Genomic DNA, 11,908 nt, shown 5'->3' with positions numbered 1-11,908 from the left:
TTTCATCAATCTTTATTATTTTTTTTCTACAAAAATACTTCCCCTTAAAAAAAGACAGCTTGGAATTGATTCTTCTTTCTTTTTCTTTTTTTTGCAATAGCCATACAACCTTTCACCTTAAATATATCTGTACATATATAAGCCTACTGTATATAAGTAAATACTCTCAGCAATCATGACGCGTCAGAGGAGCTGCGAGTGTCCTCCACTGCAGGCACGACTCAAAGATTCTCCCCGTCGTTCTTTAAAAATCCCTCCTTCCTGGGTTAAAACTCGAGCTAGAAAAAAACGCTGAATCATTTCACAAAGCTGAACAATTCATGCCTGCGATGCATACTCCAAAATATTGTTCCTTACAAAAATACACAAACCGTTAATAAATTAATAGTCGTTGGAAACCATCACAGATCGTTTGGAGGCTGTGTAAACTCTCAGTTGGGGATGGGGGGGGGGGATATAGGTAGATGAAAAAAAGAAAAAGAAAATAAATAAAGGTCAGAGAGAACAGGCCTGGATCAGTGTGCATGGTCGGTTAAAGCACTTGAGGGTTAAGTGTGTGGAGAATCAGGGAGCCCCATTAACAGATTTCCTGTACAATCCCCTTGTACAATGATACTATTTATTATAACTAACGTTATCATTATTTTCCAGACCATAAGATGTATTTATTTATTTTTTTGCATCCTGCTGCAACAGCTGCTGTGTGTGACATGTGACCATAATTTTTAAATACCCAAATAATGCCTTATTATTTTTTATAATAAAAACTTTAGAACGGAGGTGAAATCACATGCATTAGTAATTAAAATATTTGTAAATAAACAACAGGAATGAACAGATGTGTCCAAATCATATATATATATATATATATATATATATATATATATGTATATATATATATATATATATATATATATATATATATATATATGTATATATATATTAGCATGGATGTGAGATGCTGTTGTCCCGGGAGTCTACTTCAAGAAGGTGCAAGGTGGGAGCCTTATAAGGCATGGTGGTCTGGGAAACCTGTCAGAGGTCATGGAGGCATGGAGGTTTTTTAAATCTTGCCTAGAAGTGTTATGAAGTACCGTTGTTCACATACACAATATTGCCAAAAGTTTTGGGACACCCCTCCAAATAATTGAATTCAGGTGTTGTTTTTCAGGGGTTGGACTCGGCCCCTTAGTTCCAGTGAAAGGAACTCTTAATGCTTCAGCTTCATACCAAGACACTTTGGACAATTTCCTGTTCCCAACTTTGTGGGAACAGTTTGAGGATGACCCCTTCCTGTTCCAACACGACTGCGCACCAGTACACAAAGCAAGGTCCATAAAGACATGGATGAGCGAGTTTGGTGTGGAGGAACCTGAATGACCTGCACAGAGTCCTGACCTTAACCCAATAGAACACCTTTGGAATGAATTAGAGCGTTACTGCGAGCCAGATCTTCTCGTCCAACATCAGTGCCTGACCTCACAAATCTGCTTCTAGAGGAATGGTTTAAAATTCCCATAAACACGCTCCTAAACCTTGTGGAAAGCTTTCCCAGAAGAGTTGAAGCTGTTATAGGTGCAAAGGGTGGGACAACTCCATATTACATTCATGTGCATTTAAAGGCAGACGTCCCAAAACTTTTGGCAATATAGTGTACTTGCATGTGCATCTTATGCAAATCTAGAGGATCAAAAGCTCACAATATGGTCAAAACATCTCTCTGGTGTAAAATGTTTAGTAATGTCTCTAATTACAGCTTTAACGTTTAACGAGTTGATACACAGCGATGTTAAAGACACTAACGAGCGCTATTTTTCTTTAAAGTTTTCTGTTGTGGGCCTGAATAGTGTCGAAAAATGTAATAATTGGAATGGTTTTTGTACAGTGTCACATGTGCAGTTAACAGCGAGCAGCCTTAAGGATCCACTTTAACAGAAAGTCTGCTTAAAGATGCTTAAAACTTTGCTAGCTCTGAGTGATTTCCACACGCAGCGAATATCATGCACTTGTTGGAGAATTACATACTGACGCTAAACAGACATCAGTGTAAACCACAGTTAGGGAGCCCTCATAGGGACTTTTAAGGCTTTAGGGATGTGTTTTTAATACGTCAGAAATTCATTATGATATTAAAAGTTTCTGCTTGTGATTGTGTTTTCTCTGTGATGTGGTTATAAGCTCTCTTTATTAAAACGGACTAGATTATACACCGATCAGGCATAACATTATTAAGAGCACTGACAGGTGAAGTGAATAAGACTGATTATCTCCTCATCATGGCACCTGTTAGTGGGTGGGATATATTAGGCAGCAAGTGAACATTTTATCCTCAACGTTGATGTGTTAGAAGCAGGAAAAATGGGCAAGCGTAAGGATTTGAGCGAGTTTGACGGAGGGCCAAATTGTGATGGCTAGACGACTGGATCAGAGCATCTCCAAAACTGCAGCTCTTGTGGGGTGTTCCCGGTCTGCAGTGGTCAGTATCTATCAAAAGTGGTCCAAGGAAGGAACAGTGGTCATGGGCCGTCAAGGCCCATTGATGCAAACAAGTCCGATCTAGGTAGGCCCCAACTCGCAACTTACAGGACTTGCTGCTAACATCTTGGTGCCAGAGCACACCTTCAGGGATCTAGTGAAGCCCATGCCTCGATGGGTCAGGGCTGTTTTGAGGGCAGAAAGGGGACCAACACAATATTAGGTCATGCAGTGATTTTGTAGTAGAACTGAGGGCTACGGCGGCTGAGTTCAGTGGATCAGTATTTCATTCCTGCTGTTAGAATTAGTAATCATAACAGTATGTAATCCCTAACATCGCAGAAGCGCCTTCTCAGCATCTGGGAAAGAAATCTATCAAACATATTTCTTTTCCTTTTCCACTAATGACATTTTAAAAACAGAGTAACTTGTAGAGACGTGTATATATCTGTCTTTTTATAAACTACATATAAAATTAACAACAAAATTCAGAGCGGTTTCCCAGGCTGCCACACGTATGGACCGAAATAAAATGACATTATTTGATTTAGCGACTTAATGTTTAACGCAACTCTTGAGAAAAAAAAAAAAACTTTAATAAGCATTTCATAAAATAAAAGTAAAAAATAAAAAAAAAATAAAAAATTAACACAACATATACATGAATTTCTTTTTAAGCAGGGATTATCCTGGATGGTGAATGCTATAAAACTGGCATGACTTTTAGTCTGGAAAATACAGATTAAATTCCTTTGTTTTTTTCCCTTCTTTAAATGTTGAATATTCTCATCATTGCAGGAGGAAAAAATAAGCAGATAATGAATGACATGGACTCCACAAAGTGCTTAAAATGAACCTAGTTTTGAGGCACAAAATATTATTTCAATGCAGTTATAATAATAATAATAATAATAATAATAATAATAATAATAATAATAATAATAATAATAATAATAATAATTACACATTTCCAGTTTGGATTTAAAACAAAAAAAGAAAGTAAGCAATGATCACTGATTGGAGTGTAAGTTTGCCCTCTGCTGTCCTTCCCACAAGCCGCTGCATACGCACTCTCAGTGTCCGTGTCCATGCCGGCGCAGGCCTGTGGCGTCCCCGTCATCAGAGCGTGCCACACAGGAAGGTGTGTGTCAGTATTAAGAAGGCTACCAGCGGACAAACAGGTGCGAGCTGCAGGCGTGGGCCAGCGGACGAGCCCGAGTCTGAGGTACAGGAACACACCTCGTAGCCGTTCTCAGCGTGGTCCGTGTGGTGCTTTCCGGTCAGCTGTGAGCCCGTCTCGTTATTCCTCGTCTCTGGAGCGTCCGACTGCATGTCCTTGCAGACCAGCCAGTCTGTGCCGATGGGGCGCGGATACCCCGCCTCCACCTCCATATCGCTGCCCAGCACTCGCCAGTACTCTTTACCCTTGAAAAAGTACGAGGCACCTACAAGGACAACCACAAAGAGATACAATTAAAGTACAATTCTCATGTGCAAACGTAACTGTAAATCTTAGTCAAGTTAAGAAGCTTTAATTAGTGCAGAAAAACAAGGATCATAGTGCCACATAAAACAACAGACGCCCTTATCCAGAGCGATCTCATTTTTATACAACTGAGTAATCGAGGGTTAAGGGCCTTGCTCAGGGGTCCAGCAGTGACAGCTTGGTGAACCTGGGAACCTTCAGATCAGTAGTCCAACACCTTAACCACTAAGCTACCACATTCCACATGTTAAACAGTAATACTTATAGTGCATGTGTGCAAACAGTGCAAATTAATTTATTCAATTATTAAACACAAATTCAAGACACTGGAAAATCAGCAGCTAAATTTGTTGTATTTGGACAGTTTTGCAGATTTGTTTGCCTGGCCATGTTTGGTTGCTAAAGTTTTATACTCTGTACTGATTTGTGCTGAAGTCACAAATCTGATGATTAACTTTCTATACAAGCAGCTCTGCAAGCAATCCCGGCCGGAATCACAGGTTTATATTACGATCTATCCACAGTTTCACCATTTAGCGACTCCCGAATTTTAAGAAAGATCGAGCAAACTCCACGATATTCAGAAGAGATGTTCCTCATATAATAACATTTCTCAAATTTCTGGCCACAAAAATACAAAACAAAACAAAACAAAAAACACACACTGAAAGGATTGGCATCAAAACGCTCGTTCTAATGTGTTATCAAATCATGCAGTTTTATTCATTTTTTGGGGGGGGGAATGTACAACTGTGATTTTATGAAGTGTTTAACATTAAAGGAAGGATTCTCCAGGGTCAGGAGAGGAGGGAGAGAGATAGAGAGAGAGCGAGAGAGAGAGAGAGAAAGAGAGTGGGGGGGCAGAGAGAGCTAGCGGGAGAGAGATAGAGAGAGTGAGAGAGAGGGGGGAGCATGAGAGAGATAGATGTATAGAGAGATGGGGGGGCGAGAGCAAGAGAGAGAGAGAGGGAGAGAGAGTGAGAGAGAGGGGGGAGCATGAGAGAGATAGATGTATAGAGAGATGGGGGGGCGAGAGCAAGAGAGAGAGAGAGGGAGAGAGAGTGAGAGAGAGGGGGGAGCATGAGAGAGATAGATATAGAGAGAGATGGGGGGGTGAGAGCAAGAGAGAGAGAGAGAGAAAGAGAGAGAGTGAGAGAGGGAGGGGGAGAGCAGGAGCATGAGAGAGATTGATATAGAGAGAGATGGGGGGGCGAGAGCAAGAGAGAGGGAGAGAGAGAGAGAGAGAGAGAGAGAGAGAGAGGGAGGGGGAGAGCAGGAGCATGAGAGAGATTGATATAGAGAGACATGGGGGGGCGAGAGCAAGAGAGAGAGAGAGGGAGAGGGGGGGAGAGCAGGAGCATGAGAGAGATTGATATAGAGAGAGATAGGGGGGCAAGAGCAAGAGAGAGAGAGAGGGAGAGAGAGAGAGAGAGAGAGAGAGAGAGGGAGAGAGATAGATAGAGAGAGATCTCTCATCACAAGAGGAATAAAACAGGAAGTGATGTCACAGGAAAATAATCCGCTCACTGGTTTATTGTTCTTACTTTGATGAAATTTCTTTTCACTGCGTCTGTTTTAATGCTCACTCCTGCTCCTGAATGTATTCTGTGAAGACCACAGTGACAAAACTTCAAGACAAACAAAAATAAATAAATAATAAATCATCTCTGTGCTGCTTCACTTCCAGGCACTGTCCTTTCCTGACCTGCTTTTTTTTATGTTCTTCTTGTTGTTTTATTCTTTTATTTTTTATGTTGTTTTCTTGTGTCTGGTGTCCTTGGTTATGCGATGATTTGAAGTGGTCAGTGGCCATGAAAATCAATTGGTTGGACACAAACACAAGCTGCTTCCAAAATGACGCACTACGCACTAACATTATGTGCTCTACTATATGATAGTGTATGAATTTTGAAAGCGTAGTACCGTCTCAAAGGGAAATGGAAGTATGAGCTGTTTCCCAGTCGATGGCACCATGACGTCAGAATTAACAGGATATGGTGTTTTTAAAATGTTGAAATAAATCATAAATCTTGTAAGTCGTCTTGTCCACCTAGGTGTCGTCAGCCATCTTGAAAATTCTCTCATTCAGCTTCAGTGCCTGTAGCCCCACCCCTCTTTCATGACGTAAGCAAAGTGTCCAATATTCCACACCTCCCATCGAATATCTGAATCATACAGGATTCATACATAAGTGTATTCTTGTCTCCTTGTTGGAATTTTCAGTGTAACACACTCCTCACAATACAGTATTCTGCCAAAAGTTTTGGGACACCCCTTCAAATCATTGAATCCAGGTGTTGTTTTTCAGGTGTTGGACCCGGCCCCTTAGTTTCAGTGAAAGGAACTCTTTAATGCTTCAGCATACCAAGACATTTTGGACAATTTCACGCTCCCATACATTATTGTTGTACCTTTTTGTTAGCAAAGAGCATTTGACTTATTTGCACATTCCCTTTGTAAACCCTGGGTCTGTAGTTCCCCCCTATTTCACGTGCGACCTTTCGACGTGATTACGTAGTACGCCGCCAGTGCTAGACGAGATTTCACGGTTAAAAAGTATGCAATTTTTTAATTTTTCTAAGAAAATGGCAGATCGTTTCACTAGATAAGACACTTCTTCCTCGTTTAGCGCCCTGTGAAGCTGGATTTAAACTGCATTATGGAAGTTTCATGAAGTTCACTATATAGAGAGAAAAATCCTGAAATATTTTCCTCAAAAAACATAATTTCTGTACAACTGAAGAAAGAAAGACATGAACATCTTGGATGACATAGGGGGTGAGTAAATTATCTGTAGGTTTTTGTTCTGGAAGTGAACTTCTCCTTTAAGAATAATGAACCAAATCTCCAAACAACAAGTGATGTAACAGGAACGATAGCAGCTAAGCAAAGAATGAGAAAAACACAGGAATGATACATTCTATACACAATTAGGGGTAAAAATAGAAACGCTCAGACACGGCAACAATCCGACCAGGATATACAAATTCGAACGAGTTCCATTATGAGCATTAGATGTAATCATTAGGTAGAGCGAGGTGGAGAGATGCACACTGAGGCGAGTCTGGAAAAATACAAAACTAAACTTTCCTTCAATTTGGTCTAACTTTCTCAGTTTCTCTCCATAAGTTGATAGAGAATTTTCTCTTTCTAGGTACCATCTCAGACCGTTACTCGCTTTCCTTCCTTTTTCCTCTGTCCGTCTCTTGCCGTGAAGTCCCCCCATGGGAGTTTGTCGAGCAGAGGACTGGCACTTTTTAGCTCGACCTGGCGCACATATGCACTTCAAACGGCTGTGAGAAACAACCTCTGGTGCTGGCAGGACCTCAAAGAAGCATACTTCTTAAACACACATCTAGCAGCCTGGAAAGAGGCTTTATATAGAGTCGGATGCTGAGTGTTTGAGTGTATTTGTAAGAAAAAAGTAGAGAGATACAGGGAGTTTCGAGTGGTGTGACAGCAAAGAAGACACCAAAAAAGGGTGTGAGGGATGTTTTAGTATATATGCGTGATCTGCGGAAGTGATTTTCAGTTCGACGGAGAAGGATGTAAAAACGAGGAATGGCATGTTAGTGGAAACGTGTGTGAGAGAGAGAGAGAGACAGACTGACAGACAGACAGGCCGCCAGAAGGAGAGACAGACAGGCCAGCAAAGAGAGAGAGAAACAAACAGACAGACAGGCAGGCAGAGAGAGAGACAGACAGACAGGCATGCAAAGAGAGACAGTGACAGACAGTCAAGCAGACACACACGCAGAGGCAGAGAGAGAGAGAGAGAGAGAGAGAGAGAGAGAGAGATAGTCAGGCAGATAGGCAGACAGAGAGAGAGACAGACAGACAGGCACGCAAAGAGAGACAGTGACAGACAGTCAAGCAGACACACATGCAGAGGCAGAGAGAGAGAGAGAGAGAGAGATAGTCAGGCAGATAGGCAGACAGAGAGAGAGACAGACAGACAGGCAGGCAGAGAGAGAGACAGAGAGAGACAGACAGGCAGAGTGAAACAGACAGAGAGAGAGAGACACAGAAAGAGAGAGTTGCAGTTAGGATGCTCAAACCTTGCAGTGGTCTGGTCCACTCTGCCTCTCTATTAATATCCAGATTGCTGTTATGATTTATGAGTGATGGATATGAGACCAGGTCTGCCATATCGTACTAGCCTTCTGCTCATATTCCAACAAACACATCTTATATCCAAAGAGGTGCAGTAATAGCAGAAGAAGATTTATCTCAATTTGGAGATGTGCCCATGAGCACACAGACAACCAATTTATTTTTAGCCTGAAAAATATTAGAAAACGTGTGTGTGTGTGTGTACTTAGAGCAAGATGTAAAAACAGTCTTAGACGCAGACATGACATTTAATTGTTTTGAGTAAACTGTCTCTAGGAGTAGTTTAATGCTGTTACTTTTACCTGTTCCCATGGCGACCTTGTGTTTTGGTTTTCTTTTCTAGTCCTTTCTCCACCCCTGTCCTGTCCTGTACAGTAACTCCTCTGTTGGATCGGGTCACACGGGCCAGCCTTCGCTCCCCACGTACATCAATGAGCCTTGGCTGCCCATGACCATGTCGCCGGTTCACCCCTGTTCCTTCCCTGGACCACTTTTGATAGATACTGACCACTGCAGACCGGGAACACCCCACAAGAGCTGCAGTTCTGGAGATGCTCTGATCCAGTGGTCTAGACATCATAATTTGGCCCTTCATCAAACTCGCACAAATCCTTACTCTTGCCCATTTTTCCTGTTTCTAACACATCAACTTTGAGGACAAAATGTTCACCCATTAACAGGTGCCATGATGAGCAGGTAATCAATGTTTTTCACGGCACCTGTCAGTGGTCATAATCTTATGGCTGATTGGTGTACACACATGGGTAATATGTATTTATATAAATATGACTGGATGCTAGATAATGGCTGCTTTTCTCCTCAAGGACAACAACTAATAAGTTCAAATAACTTGTTTGGCTTGGATTAAAACATGGCACACTTTTAACGTCTGCTTTCAGCATCCCAACCCTTTAAATCATATCATCGCCTCCAATATTATGTGAAAAATAAACTGGTTTTCAATGTTAATTCAAATGTTTCCCATAAGAGTTTTTGTTCTTAGATGGAAAAAGATCAAATGTCTCAGTTCAAGTGCCACCATTTTACAACAACAACAAAAACCCCGTGAGCGTTCACCTTCTACTACTTCCTGTTTCCAGTCTTGCAGCAGTCACATTATCGCTGTTCTAAAACATCATGCACACTGCAAAATTTAAAACATCTTTTGTTCAAGCTGCTCTCAGCAGCAATTCTGAAGCAGAAACTTAGACACATTATGTCGTTTTTTGGCACCGTTCCCTTCACGATCCCCACTGTTAATAAAACATCTGTTTAGAGGAGAAATGTAGGTCTCTGTGGTGGGCTACGGTTTGTGCGCTCGATAGAAATAAATCCTGTGGATCGCCAACTTCCAGCCATTTAAGGCAAGGTGTCGTCTGTACTGCGTGTCAATCACGTTATGCGTATACAGCATGTCGCTCCAAACCTTTTTAGGACATGACTTTTGAAAATGCACTGTAAGGAAGGGCTGGTGCATGGACTTTGTGTTCCTAAACAGCTAGTTTCAGCCAATTTCTGTCAAAATTGCTGACTATACCTTTAATGTTGACAACAGCTGCGATGCATGAATCTATGGGGGAAGTTGTTTTCCTTCAGTCTGTCAAAAGTAATAGCTAATACATCCTCTAAAATTTCTGCCTATATAAACAACACGAACTTGTGAAAACTGCAAACCTGCACCCAAATGCTAATGCGAGTCAACGTTATTCATCAGTCATGTCTGCTAGCTAGCGATCTCAAGCGACGTTAACAATTATGTCAATCTTATTGATATATATCTGAGTGTGAAGCATGTTGCGTCTTTGGTTTGTGTTTTTTAACCATATTTCATCCCACAGTGATCTTAAATTCTCAAATCTGATTGGTCAGAAGGTCATTTTCTTTAACGGCGGCTCTGGCAGTCGTGCTAGCTGTAATTCAAATCATTAACGCAATCGTTCTAATAGGTTATCGTTTCTATGGCAACACAGAGACGTAAGGAAAATGTGTAATTTTTATATGGTGAAAGTTTACTTCTTGGAGGACTTTCGAGTCTCTATACATCTTTTAGTCGTATTGACTTCAAAAGGGGCTGGAAAAAGACAAATGTAATCAGAAACGGACCAAAAAGAAAAAAGCATTACATTCATTACAGCCTGTTCAGGCAACATCAGGAAAGTGCTTCCTCAGTCTGATGGATAAAATGGAGAAGCTCAAGAGGAGCTTCTTCCCTCAGGCCATCAGACTCCTGAACATGTCCATTTACAGATCCTTTAGATTTCTATAAAGATTCATTTACTCCATTGTCTTTCTGCACACTGCACTTATACTGTTAATTTGACACTGAACTCACCTGCATGTTTAATCACATCATATTCTTTTACTTCTTCTTATTTCTATTAATTCTTTTTTTTGTAGCTTAGTTTCTAAAATTTAGTTTATTGTTATGTATAGTCTATGAAGGAGTTGGCAAGACAATAAAAAAAATAAAATAAAAATAAATGAACCAAATAATTGTTATAGGAAAATGATTCATCTCTCTGATAATTCTATGTTTTCTATAATTCAATTATATTTCTATAACAGCACGCCCAGTCATGTTTCCTTCCTTACATCACCACCGCTTCTGAAATTTAAACACGATCCTGTGCCGCAGTGTGCAGTAGTTCTTTCCCTATGAATACTAAAGACATTTTCTTACTTTCTTAAATATTTTAAATCCATAATTAAATTTCCAAGAAAGCTGAATAAGCTCCTAGGATACTAACCCAATTCAGCTTTGAAAATAATGCACCGATTTATTTATTTATTTATTTTTATAATCTACTCCCACTAGCATCATCAAGACTCATTGTTGGAATGCACAGCGAGCTGCACTAAGTCCTAGAGGCGTTTACTTTATGTTTATTCATAGTGAGACGTATATAAAAAAAAATTAACCGCATAAATATTTAATGCTTTCAATAAAGCAAAGCGCAGGAATATATAGAACAAACTGGTTTTAATGCACCTTTTTAAGAAAAACGGATCAAAAACCGACAGCGTCTATAACGTGCGTCTCGGAATGTATTCACTCTGTAATACAAAGAGATGTGAGGAAAGTTATGTGTGGTTGTACCACAGACATCTATAGACAAGAGAACAAAGGGAAATCTGCTGTGGATTTCAAAGTCTGAGAGTGGGCTATGAAAAAGATACCAAAAAAACCCACAATGCTCACCGTCAGACCAGTGCATGGCGTCATCGAGCTGTGATGGAATCCCTTTCCATAACGATGTGTCTTTTGGGTAGCCCTCGTCCATGTGTCTCAGGTGGTCATCATAGCGCCAGTAATGGTTGTCCTTAAAGAAGTACGTCTTCTCGTTATGAAGCCAGACGAAGACAGCGTCTACGCCCTCCATGGGTAGGCCGAAATCACTGATGGGCCGTGGGTAGCCTTCCTCCACGATGTTGTCCTTGAATACCCAGTATTTTATTCCTACAGGAAATACAGACAACTAGAATGTTGCACCAATGCTGTAACCAGTGGTAGAAAAAAGGTCTACAGACATTGCTAGCCATCTGAGCCAATTTATTATACTTGAATACCCAATACTTCACTCCTAAAGGAAGTACAGAGAACTAGTATGTTAGCTCTAGGATGCATTGATTGATACTGATAATAGAAAATACTCAAATGGGTAACGAGAGCAAAATGACAGACTGCGAATAGAGGTCAAGGAAATATCAAGAAGAGGAACTACAGCCTCTTTTTAGAATACAAGTAACCTGATAAAACACTGACAAACATTATTTGCTAGCATCTAACACTTTAACCAGTGCTAGCTAGGTGAGAAAATAGCTAGGTTTTCACAA

General features: G+C 40.6%; 1 protein-coding gene across 2 annotated transcripts in view; it reads right to left on the bottom strand.

Moving 5' to 3' along the window:
* mmp17a (matrix metallopeptidase 17a) overlaps nucleotides 1-11,908 on the bottom strand; it is an 88,697-nt gene continuing 76,789 nt past the window's right edge. For both annotated transcript variants that reach the window (XM_058416302.1, XM_058416303.1), the window contains 2 exons: nucleotides 11,274-11,531; nucleotides 1-3,920 (listed from right to left, as the gene is read on the bottom strand). In XM_058416302.1, coding sequence (XP_058272285.1) covers nucleotides 3,595-3,920; nucleotides 11,274-11,531 — 584 coding nt within the window. In that variant the 3' untranslated portion in view covers nucleotides 1-3,594. The remainder of the gene's footprint in view (nucleotides 3,921-11,273; nucleotides 11,532-11,908) is intronic.

The sequence above is a fragment of the Hemibagrus wyckioides genome, linkage group LG18 (assembly GCF_019097595.1).
Source record: "Hemibagrus wyckioides isolate EC202008001 linkage group LG18, SWU_Hwy_1.0, whole genome shotgun sequence".
NCBI lineage: Eukaryota > Metazoa > Chordata > Actinopteri > Siluriformes > Bagridae > Hemibagrus > Hemibagrus wyckioides.
This window is presented reverse-complemented; position numbering and strand designations above follow the sequence as displayed.